Below are 16,889 nucleotides of genomic sequence, written 5' to 3' on the forward strand. Positions count from 1 at the left end.
TTCTGTCTGTCTTTACCTACTATGGTTTAGTAAGGTGACACTTTTGAGCAATGCTTCGTATTTAGAAGTATTCTAATTAGAGTAAGTGAATATATAAATATTAAAAAAGCCCAATAAAATTAGAGTTTAGCTGCTGGCTCCCTTACCTGCCCAGCGTTACCCAGCTGAAGTTCATCAGCAAGAGACAGAACATTTCCTAGTAATGTTCCAGAGTGAAAGTGTCAATTATTTAAGTCTCCGGATTATTTGGTGTTTATAGTAATAAGCAGTAGAAGTTATTTAGGAGTAAATCAGTGATATAAAAATACAGAGCTATAATTTTTGACCTAGTTTTTGTACTATAGAAACATAATAACTCACTTTTAAACAACCCTTTTATATACTCACACAGGTTAGCAGCAGAGCTGCTCGTGGTGGCTTCACTTTGGTCTGTGTGTTGAAGTTAGGTTGGAACTGGTCATCTGGCAGCAAAGACTTCAATTTATTGTTTTCCAAAATGCTTCGCTTATTTCCGTTAATTGCTTTGTCAATATCACCTTTGTCTGCTATTTTCAAGCTTGTATTTCTCTTCCCTTGTCATAAACCAGTACAAATATCTGCTGATAGGGATGTTAAAACTTTGAAATTCAAGCCAAGTTCTTCAGCAAACTTGAACCTGACCTGTTACCCAGAATTTAAGGATATTTTATGATGACTGGGTAGTCTAGTTCTGAAGCCGCAAATTGAAAAACCTGATGTATCTTTCAATAATTACTTGACTACCTGTTTGAAGGATAATCCATATTTTAAAAGTTTCCTCATCTCTTGTGAGCTTAGAAGTTCTTTTTTTAATCAGTCTGTTCTAATGTGTTCTCATAAATTCACACTGGAATTTCAACCTCAAAGCATGCAAAATTTTTTTCTGGTAGGCATTATTGAATGGAGATGAGTGTATAATTTGGGACATTATAAAGAGGTTTGAAACAGGGATGTTGATAGTAAATCACTGCTTATAATGTGTACGTGTTCGGCTGGAGGGCTGAAGCCTCTCCATCGACGCCTGCAGATGTCTTTTAAAGGTGAAATTAGTTTATGGTAAATGTCAGTCAGATGAAGTATGCACTTTAGAAGCAAGGAAACCATTGCTTTAAAATTAATGATGCATTGCAAATATCAGAAAAAAAACCCTTACATCCAGGGTAAAGATAATTAAAATTCAGGTCAGAAGTGTATGACTTAGTCAGGCTAAATTTTTTAATGAGATTTCAGAAAATTAATTGGGCGAGTATGTTTTTACTCTTCTAAAGAATATTTCACTTCATGGCTCTACAGGAAAGATGCTTGTATTGGCATCTAAAGATTGTATACAGTGTCTGACTTTTTAACTGTTGGTTAACCAGTCTTTAACAATTTTTAGGTTGATTACAAATAATCTAAATGTCTCGTGACCTTGTAGCCATCTGTGCAGAATGATAAGTGTTGGTTTTCCACATGCCAATCAGACAGCAGTAAAACAACTGACTTTATTAGTAATTAACATCAGCACTCCGGGTTTATATATTGTGCAATTAGCAGTTAACACTTACTTTTTTCAGCTCTTTCAGGCTTATTTTTCTCTGTGCCTCTGGGAGAAGCAGTCATACAGGCATTGCTCTTCACCACGTCAGTATTTTACAGATATTTTGTCTGCAGACTCCCAGTACTCTCCTTTGCCTGAAACGTCAGGTTAGAGGCTGCAGGAAAGGCTGCTGGGACAGTTTTCTCAGGACTATTCAGGTTTTCCCCAGCTCTTAAATAATTAAAAAGAGGTATGTTTACTGGCCAGACATTAATTGTTCTGGAGATTGAAAGTCTTTCTGCAGAACACTTGGTTATTTTCTTATTCTTCCTTATCCCAAAATACAAATTCTGAGCTGTAGAACTACTCATTATTAAAAATAATATAAAAAATATGTTCAGGTTAGGTAGCTGTCCTACCTGCATGTGGTTGTAGCAGTGTATGAAGGATTCGGAGGACACAGTATCAAATTTCCAGCTGTAAATTTTGGCACGTTTGTAATCTTGTGTGCTCAGAGAATGGCCCCTGGTCAGGCACCCCTGGTAGCCCTGTAACAGGCATCTCTGGAAGCGTGAGGAGAAACAACATCCCATCACCAGGAGCACGTGTAGAGCAAGGAAATTGTCTAATGCTGTCATCATCCGTGTTTGCCTGCGTTGCTTTATAATCTCATATCTGAATCTTTAAGTTTCTTACCCTTGCAGCATATCTGTTAAGGTGCATGCAGGATAATATAGCTGAAGTTTCTATTTAATTGGATTTTTTTAATATTAAAACCTTACTAATTTTTTAGTTTTGCTGAAAATCTCATACCACTTCAAAATTTGAGACTGAAAGTTCTGGCAAACTTCTCCATTAAGTATTGTGACGAGGGCCGTCGTCGCGTACTTCTGCCAGCTTTTGAAATTGTTGCTCTCACATCAGTGATTACATCTAAAAAACAACATGCATGCCAGAGATGTTGTCCAGAATAGTTCGTTCTTGGCATAATCTCTGTATTTCTTCTTAAAAATGAATGGCCTCTTTATTTGAATGTGGAAGTAATTGACTTCAATCTTTGGCTTTTTTTTTTTTTTAATGGAGCAGTAGAAGAATGAGACTTCCTTGTGTGGATGAAGAGAACAGCCTTTGTTTCAAAACTAGTTCTTCCTAGAGTGTCTCCTTCTTCCTACAGCTGCCCTGGGAACAGGAGTGTGCAAACAGCCCCATTTTCATGGTGTCTTTGGAGGACCAGTGGTTGGAGACGTTGTTTTTCTTTTTTTTCCCTCCCTTTTTTCTTTTTCTTCTTTTTTTTTAATTTAAACTCCATCATTGACCTTGAAACCTGTTCTGCAGAGGCAGTGGCTTGGTTTTCCTGTAGTCATGCAGACCTGAACCCTTCACTGAGCAAAATCTGTCCTGAAAATGAGAAAAATCTATTTTTGGTGAACAGGTTTGAAGATGATGCTAGTATCTAGTTTTACACATGACTCAAATATGAAAAGTCTACGATTTGCAGAAATAAAGATCATGGCTTATTTGAATGAATAGATAGTAGTTTTTTGACAGCTTCGTGAAAAATTGTAGTGGTTAAATGTGGAAGGACTGGAAAACAAATGGAGTTCCACTTGTCGAAAGTCGTGACATGTATGTAAGGCCAGACTACATCCTGAGGAGGTGGATATTCCTTCGGTATTGTAAACGTGTCCTTGTAACCGTGTTTAGAAGAGTCACCTGCTCACGTTTACGTACAGCAAAGCGTAAGAGAAGGTTAATTTTCAGTAGATGTATGGGAAAATGGGCTGCCACAATCAGTAGGGAGCTTTCTGGTACGGTTTGGTCTAACCTGAGCGTGCTCCCCGGTGTGTACCGTAATCAAACATCTTCTAGCCTGTATGAAAGCTCCATTACTTTAATTAGGTCTGATAGGTTGTGATAGCAAATGCAAATCTAGGTCATTGCATATGTAAATGTGCAGCTGTAGTCCTGGAGGATGCCAGAACATATCAGCTAAGGTGTCCAGTCATCAGCCAGCATTAACTCCAGCGTGGCAGGCAGACCTCGTGTGCTACCCGTGCGAAAGTGGTTCCGACACGCTCACACCCTGTCACTCGCCCCACGTTTGTTTATGTTTTCAAGTTAAGAAGTTGCTAGATGTTTCTTGGCACAAGCTTAAAATATTAATTTACACTTAAACACTCTTGGCTTAAACACACAGTTTAATGATTTATGAGGGCAAATGGATACCATCCAGCATGGAATTCGTCCTTAAAAAGAAACTTTTGCGGTAGCTGCTTCGTAAAATCTAATTCAAGCTGCTGCTGTTGTGAATGTTAACTCTCAAGTTAGGAAAGCTTTTGCTCAAACTTTCTTAATACTCAAGAAGAGTGTGGCTCGAGAGGCACATGTTCACAGTTAAGGAAATGCTTCGATTCCTTTCTGGTTTTTAATTAGGACAAAATGGTTTGTATTTTTATATACTGACACCTTTGCTTTCACTGGGTAAAGCAATTTGACTGGACAGCTCAATTAATTTGCTTAGAAGCTCATATATAAAAAAAAAATCAGGAGCTGGAGACGTTCCTGGTTAGTTCTCAGTCAAGTTGAACAAGTTCTTGTGTTGAGGCATTTTTCTGGGGGTTTCATCACACACAAAATGCACATAAACTAATGTTTTGTTAGCGCTCTCTGAAAGGAGTGTTCTTGTGTTACTGTTTATCAAATCCCTGCAAAACCAGAAAGCTGCAGGGGCTGATTACTTTGAATATTTGCTTGCCTCGTTTCATCCCATGTTCCATTACCTTACTGATAATTTAGTAACTTAAAGGGAAATGTATGTAAATAATAAAGCAGTGCTATCTTAATATTCTGCTCTTTATCTGATGACCCATAGGCTACTTGTTCCTCATCAGTGAAACAATGCTCTCATTTTATTGTACAGTATACACTGTAAACTTAGAGAAACAAATCCTGAATCTTCATTTTAGCTTTTATTTTGCTGTGTTGTAGCTTGTAAATGCTGTGTGACATCAAGCACAGCACAAGTCCTGAGACTCTTGTAGCACAGGCAGCCGGCGGCGGCGGTGCGATAAGGTGGTAACGGGGCTCCGCTTGATTATGGGGGACACTAAAGTGGTCTTAAAAGGGGAACACTCCCCAAATTGTTTAAAGGAAATATTTGATGAAATCAACTTCCTACTTCTATGTGACTTGCCTTCATAAGTAACTGCAGACTCTGATGCAGCCTTCTTGTTTGTGTAGGTTATTGTTCATGAATTACAAGTTTTTATTGTGTCCTCTTCAGCCTAGAGGAATGAAAACAGTTTCTCATAGTATGAGAATATGTAAATGCTCATGGTGATAGAAGGAAAAATTTACCTGTGGCCTTGGCATTTCAAAAATAATTACTCAAAGTGTCATTTCATCTGAAAACAAGTGGATTTGCTCTTTTAGGGAACTTGAACTGAGAAAGCTGATGATCATGATGGCCTGGAGTTAAATTTCCAGTTATGTGCCTACTTGAATTAGCAGGCACCGGATGGACGTTATGGCATTGCATTTCTGGCTTCTCTGGAGCTCGTAACAGTCTGAGCTGTTCAGTTCAGCACAGTCCCCTCTTTCCGTAGCTGCCGAGCTCTGCGCTCCCTACGTTCTCCGCGGCTGACGCGGGGCAGCGGTGTGGAAGTGCTCCAGCAGCAAACAGCCTTTCGCTGCCACAGGGATGAGGGGCAGGATGACAGCAAAAAAAACGTGATAGTCTTTTCACTGTCTGGTTTGTGATTCACAGCTGCATCTCTGTATCATCAGCATTTATAAAGCATAATGAGTTTTCTTGAGACTGCCTGCAGCAGGATAGCTTTTGTTGTGGGGATTTCTCCCGTGTTTGCTGGGATACGGATGCTGTAAAGGTGGCAGCTTTCAAAATAGCTTCTCTTGGTTGACTGATGCAGTTTGTGGGTCAGAAATTGCTATTTAGGTGACTTTATTGGTGAGTTTTCTTAAAAACATTGAATTTTACAACTTTGCTCACAAAACCTCTGCCGAATAACTGTGGTTGTAGTTCAGAGTTGCACAAACACCTTGAAATCTGGAAGCTTTTTCAAATGTCTGAGTGATACTTTTTATTGTTTGTTGAATAGTAGTTGTTGTTATTTCTGTTGCAAAGAAATGCCCAAACTTACTCATCAAAATAAATACACACTGTAAGAGTTCCTCACACTGTCTTGTATGCAGTGCTGGCAAAAGATGCTGCACTGAAAGCTTTACCTACCTTTTAAATCTTACTTCCAGCCCACCCCTCTGGATGAGGGAATGACAGTGGGAGCAACAGCCATCTCCTTACAGCATCCAGCCCTCCTGGCCTGCCCTCTCTGGACACTTGTCCTGGGGTTGTCTGCTAAAGATTCAGGTGGAAATGACGGCTGCGTCCCTGCGGAGCCCTTTTCCCCCGGTGCTGGTTGTGTACTCGTCTGATTGCTTTTTGGTGGTTTTCAGTGGGAACTCTGAAATGGCTCAGGACATTGAAGTTTTATTCTTCTTGGCTATATATGGCAACTTTAAGTAATTGATTTTCATAATTTCTTTTTTAAACACTGGTTAGCAGTCGTGTTAATTACGGAAGAGACCAAAACAGCTCTAGGGAGCAGTTCCCAGTCCATGGAGCACGTGGTCCTGTTGGGCCGTGCCTGCCTGGCTGGGCGTTTGCCTGGGATGGCACAGCAGTGTAGGCAGCAGCATCTCCCCAGTGACACGGGCAGGCAGAGGTGATGAGAGGGTGTGTAACTAGGGAGACAGTAGTGTGGGACTAATTAGTTACTTACACAGAAGGCAAGACTTTATTTCCTTTTCAAAAAAGTCATTTAACTTAATCCAGCCTGTGTTACTAATACAGTTCCTAGGAATGAATGTAATTATGGTCAGAATTATCTATAGACTGATCAGCCTGGACTAAATGCTTCACCATCAGAAATGAGAGCAGGAGTATGTGCACGTTTGGCAATCTTACCTCTGTTCTGGACAGTTTTGGTAGCTGTTACTAGTTTCATGCTCTGGTTTGGGTGATGTTTCCCATCTGCTGCAGTACTGCCTGAAGAGGACAAAGGAAATGGAAGCTGGGAAAAGGAAAGCCACAGCACTCTGTTGTCCATTGTGCACCAAATCAACACCAAATTCCTTTGTTTTCCTTGCTGGGCAGTCCTTACTTGTCCTTATTTATCCTCATAATATGATTCCTTATAGAAACTGATAATTTGCAGTCATAAAGAAGACAGATTTGGAATGCAAGTTCATATTTTTGCATTGTTTTTTCTTGTTCATCGATTTAATTTCTTTTGACTTGAACAGAGGCATTTAACGTCGTACCCGTATCGCTGCACGTTGGCAGATTTTCAGATCGAGAAAAAGATCGGGCGAGGGCAGTTCAGCGAAGTGTACAAAGCAACTTGTCTCCTGGACAGAAAACCTGTGGCATTAAAGAAAGTTCAGGTGAGCATTTAAGTTCAAAGTCTTTTATTTAGTAAGTAGAACGGGAATGTTTTAAGTGTTTATACAGATTATGTTGAGTCTGATAGCTCTTTCAGTGTTCTTTTGTCAGCAATAATAATGCAATAAAATGGTTTGTAAATTGAGAGTTCAAGGTTTGAGACCACTGGATGATCTAGTTGGATATTTTGACATTGAAAAAACCCAACACTCTGCTTTCTTATTTTATTCAGTCGGGTTTTAGAGGTGTTTTATTCTTACTTTATTATTTCAAGGTAAGGAGTAAAGGAAAATGTTTCTGAAGGTCTCAAAGCAACGTTACAAATACTGAGTGAGGCAGGTTAGTTTCACGGTGCTCAGTTAACACGTGGATATAAGAGGCCAAGTGGCCCCACTGTGCTCCTGCCGGCCCCTCCGTCGTGTCCTCTGGCTGGCTTGTCCATACAGCCTGTGTGTTCTATATGGGACCCTATTTCCATTTCGTGCAGTCTGTTTGCAGCACATGGTCTTCATCCATCGTGATCTTGGAGTGGATTTATGTTTTGAAATCAGAATTATGTAGCAGCAGTGCAATTTCATATTTATTGTTAATTTAACACTTTACTTTATAGTAAGGGTCCACTAAATTACTGTTAAATGCATGTGGAAGAGCAAGGCCCTCATGGCCATAGTCATACAGCTGGGACGCTGCCGCCTCGACACAGATGAGTCATGAGAACACAAGAGCATGAAAGGGAAAATGCCGGCCCTTCCTGGCGGAGTTTGGGAAGAGTTTCTGAAAAACTTTCATGCAAGCAGTATAGACTTGTAAATTGGCTTAAAGTATTGTGCAGTCTTCAGAACAGTGTTTTGGTCGAAAAAAATTGACTTTAATCCTTCAACAGATCCTTTAATCTCTCGTTTCTGTTGACTTAACTACGATTATTGCAGAATGAATATTAACACTCAATATTATTATTAATTATTACAGAGAAATCGGTGGAAGCTATCTCTCTGTTTAAAAGAAAAAAACAAACATTTTATCTTTTATTTACCTTGTGAAATTAATAGTAACTAAAACTATGTTTTGAAAACACAACAGCAAGTTCACAAACAAGTATCTTTATTTCTCATGCTGTTTAGAATATTGCCTACGGGTTCTAAAATTAATTTAACCCTATTGCTAGCCCTTTAGTGGTTTCAAAATAAAGAAAATATTGATCTTTCTTTCATCTGAGGATCTTATGTATACTTACGATGGTGGAGGATATTCAGATGGACATACAGCTGGGGGAGGAAAGACCAATTTCTTGTTAAAATATCAAGTTCTTTTTTGTCGTTGTTTCATTTTCATCATCTATGTTTTTGTCTCTGAAGATTTTTGAAATGATGGATGCCAAGGCTAGGCAAGATTGCATTAAAGAAATTGACCTCTTGAAGGTAAGAAACTTTTTAGGTTTTTTGTTTTGAGAAAAAAATTGTTTTCAGATTGGCAACAGTCATTTGCCTTTTCTGGCAATGGTCTTCATAGACGGTGGTTTCTTTTACGAGCTAGAATGCCTACATGGTGCAAGAGTTTTGTCTTAAAGCTTAGTTTTATTGAGTTTTCTGCCTGTCGTCTAAGAAGTCTATTAAAAATCTTTCTGTCATTAGAAAAACCACAAGTACTCCTCTTTCAGAGAGACACATAAATTCTGCCCTCTGTTTTGATTTGTTTGTCACTTAAAAAAAAACCCTAATTAATGAACTAGCAAATGGGAAAAAAGGTTTGTGTGCGCATTTCATGTATGTATATGTATACATAACACGCATGAAAAATTGTGGTTTAAAAAAAGACTCTGAAACCAGAGAGTGTTTTCTAAATGATTAAACCAACTAGTGATTTTTTTCCATCTCAGTAATGTATTTCAAACTGCTGGTAGAAAATATGTATGTATTGCACTTTAAAATCTATTATAAGTAAATGCAGCAGACTGTAGTTTAGCTAGTCAAATTTAATTTTTTTAAGTATTAAAAATTCATTTTGCAAATGTGATTTTCAGTATTTCTATTTAAATTTTTGATTTATACTCATGCAGTTGTAGACAAAGCTGGAGTTTGCTAGACTGTAGCGATGGCATACAGGATAAATGGGAAGGTAGCGGTTCGTGAATATGAGCCAGTTGCTCAAGTCATGGAGAAAAATGATGCCAACATTAACATTCAAAAAGAGAATTTATGATGTTTTTGGGTTCTAGGTCATCTAAGCATTTTTGTCTTGAACTCTGGTTATAGAAGATGTCATAACCTTGCACAGGACTTATTCAAAGCAAATTTCTTAGAGTCAGAGGAAAATGAAAATAAAATGCCCACAGTGACAGGAGACTCTGGAAGGTCAGCTCCCATCGCCTGTGTGGGATCACCGGAGGCAACTTACCTTCTTGCAGAAAACTCACCAAAAAGCAGATCCCAAATGGGGTTACCGTAGTGGCAGAGCTGTGAAAGAGAATACACCACCTTGAACTAACCAGGGCTGCTAAACTGGATTGCTTTGCACAGTATTTCATAGAAGACTAGGGAACATTCCAGTGAATTCATTTAGTTAGGGCTGAAGGGAGGAGTAGAAGAAGTTGCTGAATGTTTCTGCAGAAACATACTAATACGCTCTTTATGATGCAAAACATTATTGTGCTGGTAGTTTAATTATTATTTATTGTTGAACTTCATAGGACAGTTGCATAGTGCCATCGAGGAATCTGAAGTCTGAGTATAGTAAAAAGTCAGTTTGATGAATCCCTCTGTAGTACAGAAGCAAGGGGGATGTATTTCTTAATCTTGCCTACAGTTCACTCCCGTCAAACGACTGCTAGTTTTAAGTCAGAGCCAACAAAATCCGTTCAGTTTTATCCAAGGCGTGTGTAGCTCAGCTTCTGAGAAGAGCAGCAGATAAGAAGTAGGAAGCCATCAAAGTTGAGATGGCCAACTTCGGGCTGACCGTGCTATTCTGGTCGGTGTCTTTGCTCACCCGCTGCTGGTGGCAGCTGGGCAGAGTCACCCAAGGTTTGTCTGCAGGCAGGGGCGGGCTGGCGTGTCGGCGTCGGCAGCGGAGTGCGCGTCACTCCGTGCCCTAAGAGGGATCATTTGTCAAATCAGTGTATTTGGAACTCATCTTTTGCCAATCAGTCACTCCCGTGCTGCCTCTTCTCACAGCTTCGCAGAAGTAACCGCAGGTCTGTGCTGGGACGGTCGTGAAAAGTCGTATTTCCAAACTTTGGGGCTGCTGCCTCGGAGCAGGGTACGGGTCCCTTCTGGGGGCTGGGCGGGAGATGTTACGTTTATGCCGCGCGGGGAAGAGTAGTCCATGCTTGGAAGTAGGAAAAAGTTTTAAAAGTGAGACTTGAGCTCTTGCTGCGGGGTACGCGTGGTCTCTGGCCTGGCTTTTTACGAAATTTCGTGGGGTTTCTTGTTCTGTTGTGAGCTTTTCACATTTTGGTTTCCTTTATAATAGCGTGTGCACAGCTTCAGGAAAGTAGGACAGGTGTATTTTTCTCAAATGAATGACTTATTCTCAATAATTTTAATTTCCACGGGTTTAGTGTCATTATATTAAAAGATAAAATATCTTTCACTTCCTAAATTTATCAATTAAGATAATTGCTCTTGTGTCTAGGCGGGGTAAAGTGTGTAGGGACCCGGTTCAGCACACTATTTCAGAGCCTGTTCAGATCTTGCTCAGTTTAACTTTTTTTGTCTCCGTTGATGGGAAGTACACATCTGCCTTCAATTCTCTCTGGTGTCTGCCGTGTAATACGGGATATTCATCTTTTTAAAACTTTCTTGCTAATTGTAAACTGGTGTCTAGTGTGAAGTGTTTACAGACTATTAGTAAAACAACTTGCTCGAAGAGCTTTTCTTGCTTTGTTGTTTTTATTTTTGATGCGGACCATTGAGGAATTTGTGCAGGAATTACACAGACTTAGTGTGGTCCATTCCTGTCAAAATAATACTTGGTCTTTTTAAATCAGACTTCTATGTGACCATGGGAACAAAGGGGTTTTTTTTCAGTTTCTACATGAATTATAACTGTTCAAAATGTAACAAACTGCAGGTTACTTTCTGTGTAACCCTGGCTAACAGGTTTGGGTGAAGAAGCTCAGTAACGCAGCCGTAATCAGCGCTGGGCTGCCGGTGCCCACGCTCGCTGGCGCGGCGGTGGCTTTCCCCTCCTGCCTCTGCCGGCGGCGCCCTGCGCATCCACATGAGCCATTAACTGCCGTCGGATCCAGGGTGCCTTAGAGAAATAGGAAATGTCATCAACCCAGGATAAAGTGTTTGCAATCTTTTGTGCATTTAAGGATTTGTGAATATACTTTCCTTCTGATGAAAGAAATTTCAGATAGTCTTTTCCATGCCGCAGACAAATACGGTAATTATAAAAATAACTGCAGAGTCAATATATTTGTTTAAAATCAGATTAACAAAAGGGAGAGTGGAGAATGGAAGTTTGGCTTATCCAGAGCGGTCTACCTGGCTGTTCAGGGAAAACAGCAAGTTGGAAGGTCAGTGGAATGAATGGTAGGAAAACCACACACATCTGCATTCCCACCGGGTCGCGGGCAGTCTGCTGTGCTTGCCAGCAGAGAAGTCTCGTGAGCTCCTCCTGGAGCGCTCGTCCCTCTGCTCAGCGGTGGTGGCAGCTCCTGCTGCTGAAATGGGCATCCTCGGAGATCTGCTCATCAGCAGAGCCATCCCAGAGGTCAGCATGGTGGCAGGAGTGCTTCACTCGTTTGCTTCTAATTTTGTGCATCTTCATCGTACGGAAGAAACGTCCCTCTTTGAGTTTCTTCAAATCAATACAAACCATCAGTAGAAAGTATGTACCCACTCTGTCACAAAAAAGATATTTTAAATCTTTGTATCAGTTAAGTAGTGCTTGGGTCTGAGAGTTGGGGTTTGTTACGCCTCTCCAGAGGTGTGCAGGCTTCGTTCCTTGTCACAGTCGTCACAGTTTGATGTTGTGTTTTATTGGCACGTGGTGCCAAGGCTTAGCAGAAGTTTGTTTGGACAGCCGGCGCTCGTGGGGGTTGGCCCTGATGCATTAGGTGTCAGTGGCTGTTCTGCTCGTGGTTTTGGTGCTTTCTTGGCTGGAAGTTGGTCTTTGATTGATGTACCTGAGAGCAGACATTTAAAAGAAATTTCAACAGAAATGGTGGCCTATTAAATTTATTTACTTAAGGCTTCGTCTTGTGGGAATGTTCTTCTCCTGATGCCTGCACATGGATCCCATTAGCGCTAATGCGCGCTAGTGTCGAGGCATCGCGGAGGAGAATCTATCCCCTAATGTGCATGCAGAGAGGAGTGATTAGCATGATGGATCATAACAGTGTTTCTTTTGGCTTTGTAACCCCTGGAATAGACAGGTTGAGTCACAGCTGTGTGCTAGATGAAATGCTCACTTCGGTAGTTGCCGAATTTACAGCCTTTCTAAGAACACGAGAGAAAGATAATCTAATGCGAAATGAGGAAAACAGAGTGAATAGAGAGACTGAGGTACTGCATTATCTTCTAAGCAATTACAGTTTTCCACTTTAAGAAATTCAGACATAAAATATTAAAACAGAAATTTTAATTTGTCGAGCCTGTTTCTTAATTTAGTCCTGTGAGTAAAGCGTAGCAATCTGAGGAGATGCAAATTCTTAAGAAAAAAACCCAAACACCTAAAATACCAGTTGTGAATGTAAGAAAAAGCTATACTGAAATGAAAAAAGTAATTGGTGAAGATGCAAGCATAAATAATCAGAACAATACTGCTGTATGCAATTTGTGTGTTACTTTGCTCCATCAAAATTTTAATTTAATTTTGTTTTTATTTTAAGGGGCAAAGAGACGTCGGGGAGTACTGTAATCAGTGGTTGGGGGCTTTGTTTGTATTTAATGGAGGGGAAAAAAATCAGTTATTTCTTAACAAAGTTTCTTTTGGGACATAGCCTTTCCTGTTGTAAACTCACGAAAAGTTTAAAAGCAGTTTCACCCTGTTTTGGGCAGTCTTTACTCAAGACAATTCTATTATGCTGCGCTTGCGATAAATGACTTTTCTTGCAGGATTTCTGTCTGTGATAACCCAGAGCACAGTTTGTAGTTGCCCCTCTTATGACCCGTTTTGTGTAATGGTTACAAAGGGGGTACAGGTGTTGTATCCTGGAGTTATCGTTACTACAGCGTTACAAATTTCCTTCTTGCGTTCCCTCTATTGCAGCAACTGAACCACCCCAATATAATTAAGTATTTGGATTCTTTTATTGAAGACAATGAACTTAACATTGTCCTGGAACTGGCTGACGCTGGTGATCTCTCTCAGATGATTAAGGTAAGGACGTGTCCGTTGGAAAAGCGAGTGTCCGGGGGCGTTTGAAATACGTCAGACCGTGCCGCGTGTTTCTGGTCGCTGCGTTGGAAGGGAGCAAACCTCTGTGGCTTGGTGGGACACGTGTGTTATTTGGAAGGTCGATTTATCCAGGCTGTGATTGATGGGGACCTGTAATTGTTGTTAGATTCACTGTTCACGCAGCCTGTCTGCCACTCCGAAGACGTTCAAGGAAGCGTATTGACTTCCTTTGCAATGGGGATTTGGTTTTGAGAAAATGTTTCAAGTACTTGTTCTTCTCTTATGTTGCTCTTAGGAATACTTGTATTGCTACAAACCAGCTTTAGTTAAGCTGTTACCACCTGCTTTTATATTTTCTTTGACATGTTAATCTTTAGACATACATCCCTTGTGAGAACAGATGTGTTATATCATGTTTGTTAGCACTCTCAACCTTCTCTCCATGTTTTACCTGTTTTTTTTTGCCATCATTATTCTGTAATTATCATAAATGAATGTTTGGAAAGTTCTCCTCCTCCTTGTTGTCACAGTTAAAATATCTTATTAACAGATTTGTTTTCTTTGCCAGCAGAGCTATGAGGCACTAGGCCAAAGGCTGTCAAACAAGTTATCCGTTTAGTCCATAGTCAGCGGCTAAATTTACAGTATCCATGAAAATCTGCTCCATCTCACAGGAGAGTCCCCCTGGGCGAGCGACTGGGGACTGGCGGTTGGCAGAGCCCTTCCTGGGGACAGCCCCAAAATTCCAGATACAGCCTCACCCCACAGCCCCTCAATAGCAGGAGCAGTGGTGGGGTCAGCCCCGATCCCGCGGGACGAGCTGGCGGTGACGGAAGCCACGCATGTGGGTGGGTGACCCGCTCCGACGGCAGCCACCTCCGGCAGCCACGGTTCGGGGTCTTGGTTGTGCTCACCAGGGTTGTGGAGACAGAGCTTGTCCTCAGCCTGGGGAGGGCTCGTGGGCATTTTTTTCTTTCTCCGTTTTCGTGTAGCATCTCGTATGTTTTACCCTTTTCCCAGCAGGTCCTGGGAAACTTGCAGTTTATCTCAGGCTTTTGGTAGTTGCAGTTAAAGATGGAAAAAAAGCGAGGGTTGTGAGAGCAGGAGTTAGGGCTGTGATCGTCCTGGGGCACCGCAAGGGTTTTGCTTGATTGTTAAATCTTAGCTTGTAAAAAGTTTTATCCACATCATTGTGAAATATTGTCATATAAAATACTCACCTTTTTTTTGTCATTTACAGTTTCTACTTTGAAACATTCCCGACTGATAAATATGTTCATTTAGCTATCAGGGTTGATTATTTAATTGTTTTTAATTACTTTTTATGTCTTTATAAATAGGAGTTACATTTTCCAAAGCATAATTTGTGGATTCTTAGCCTGATAGATAACTTGCACAGCGCTGTCGCTTGCGTTCCTCTGCCAGCGCTCCCCAGTCTGGTCTGTTTTCCCACGTGTTTGTCGCAGACATGAAGAAGACGCCCTAGATTTTTTTTCAGGGTCAAAGAAATGATGTTTTTCAATTGGTGCAAATCTTGGAATTCTACTTTTTTAATAGAAAAAACAAAACTAAAACCAAGGGGGAGCAAACATCTCCTCCGAACTATAGCTTTAACTGTAGAAGTGGCATTTGCCCCTCTGTGTCACACCCCATCCATCCCGTGGGAATTTAGGCTTATGTGAGGATTTTCAGTTTGGTGAGGCGGGAGGAACAGCAGTAACAACACTCTGAAGGGGCGAGAGTGATAAAAACAGGGGCTGTCTTTGTCACACCTCTGGTGCCTGCATTGTTTACAAGGTATTGTAAAGCTGGTGTGAGAGTGCTGCAGGATAACCCGCCAGAGAGTTGGGACTTTCTTGTAAATGTCAAGTGAATATTGTTGGACATGACATTTAGAAAATTATCACTTGTGGTCTTGCACATCCACTCTTAAATACTTCAATGAGAATTAAATAATTTTATTGTGTATATCACACTTTATCCCTCACCCTCTGTAATTCCGCTGTGCTCTCTATCAAGTTTTGGGTTGAAACTGTTGCAATCTGTCAGATTTGCTGCCTGGGGAATTGCACAGTCGTGCCCCTTCGCAGCTGATATGCGAAAGAAAATTTGCCATTACTTGAGTCAAACATGAACCAGTAACAGCATTTCACATAAAACATAAAATGTGACAACGGACATCCGATGTCTGTACTGAGAGGAAAAAGCACAAGATGCAGAAAGGGGCAACAACCAATTCCCTTCCTTTATTCTTGCTCTTGCACGCTGCTGATGGAAATTCTCACGGGTACAATGCAAAAGAAATGCAGTTGTAACGTGCTAGAAGGGTGTGCAGCGTTCCAGAAATAGTCGTTATCCAGTGACACCTTGTGCATCAAAGGATGAGGGATAAATCTGAAACCTCTGGAATTGCACTGGGAGTGTATTTTGTTAGTGCTCTGGACGAAGAACCAGCTGAGTATCTCGCCCAGGAAGAAGCAGTGTGAAGTCAGGGACCCGCAGTCGGAAGTAGCGCGGCTCTGGAATGCCTCGCGGGAGGCGGGCACGTTGTGTGCGAGGTGCAGCACTTGGGCATTTCCGAAAGGGACAAAGAGCAGTTGAAGATACATGATGTTTAGCCTGCACCCAAGTGTGCAGCTGGTTGTTTATTCCTCTAATAAGTTGCTCGGGAAGACTTGGGTATTGCAGAGAACCGTCACTATACTGCACTCCTTGATATTGTGTGCATTATGCTCACAATTATCCTATCGGAGAGCCATTAGCGCCCCGAGGTCCGCTGGACGCAGACTGGGCTGTGCCTGGTGCTGCATAAATGCACAAAACGGCCTTTTTCCAGATCCGTGTGTCCCTTGATCGCAGCGTCTTTCTGTCTCACTAGAGGTAGTTCAGTTAATTTACTATTCCTATTATGCAGGAAATAGAATATATTATTCGACTTGATCACAGAAGAAACACGGGTCCTTTACTGATGCTCTGGCCACCTTTAAAAAGGGGGAACAGATTACCTGGTTGTTGTTAGTAGACTGTACAATAATGAATGTTTACAAGATTTTTTTTTTTAATGATCTTTTGTTACTTCAGGCAAAATACTGGAGACATTTGTTGTTTTGAGGCATCAAATATGTTTTGCAAGGTAATTAAGGAGATTAATCCTAATTATAATTGGTGTCCATTCAAAAATGTCAAACCTATTTAAGCGTATTTTTCATAATAGTTGTTAATTAGTGAACTGCATTGAAGTTTACATACAGAGAGGAGGAGTTAAAAGCTAATCAGAAGAAAAGTCATTCTGCTGCAGATCTGGAAGACCTGAGCAACCTGCAGCTGACTAACACGAGTCCAGGAACGAGTCAAATATGTTGCTTTTTCACTGATCTTTTATTTATTTCCTCCCACAGTATTTTAAAAAGCAGAAACGGTTAATCCCGGAAAGGACGGTGTGGAAATATTTTGTGCAGTTATGCAGTGCAGTCGAACACATGCACTCCCGCAGGGTGATGCACAGAGGTAACATTAATTCAGTCTCTTTTCACTGAATAATAATATAAT

At 40.9% G+C, this 16,889-nt stretch overlaps 1 protein-coding gene across 1 annotated transcript in view; it reads left to right on the forward strand.

Moving 5' to 3' along the window:
* NEK6 (NIMA related kinase 6) overlaps nucleotides 1–16,889 on the forward strand; it is a 42,208-nt gene that overhangs the window by 2,184 nt on the left and 23,135 nt on the right. The window contains exons 2-5 of the mRNA XM_009984528.2: nucleotides 6,860–7,000; nucleotides 8,354–8,416; nucleotides 13,212–13,322; nucleotides 16,739–16,847. Coding sequence (XP_009982830.1) covers nucleotides 6,860–7,000; nucleotides 8,354–8,416; nucleotides 13,212–13,322; nucleotides 16,739–16,847 — 424 coding nt within the window. The remainder of the gene's footprint in view (nucleotides 1–6,859; nucleotides 7,001–8,353; nucleotides 8,417–13,211; nucleotides 13,323–16,738; nucleotides 16,848–16,889) is intronic.

The sequence above is a fragment of the Tauraco erythrolophus genome, chromosome 22 (genome assembly GCF_009769465.1).
Source record: "Tauraco erythrolophus isolate bTauEry1 chromosome 22, bTauEry1.pri, whole genome shotgun sequence".
NCBI lineage: Eukaryota > Metazoa > Chordata > Aves > Musophagiformes > Musophagidae > Tauraco > Tauraco erythrolophus.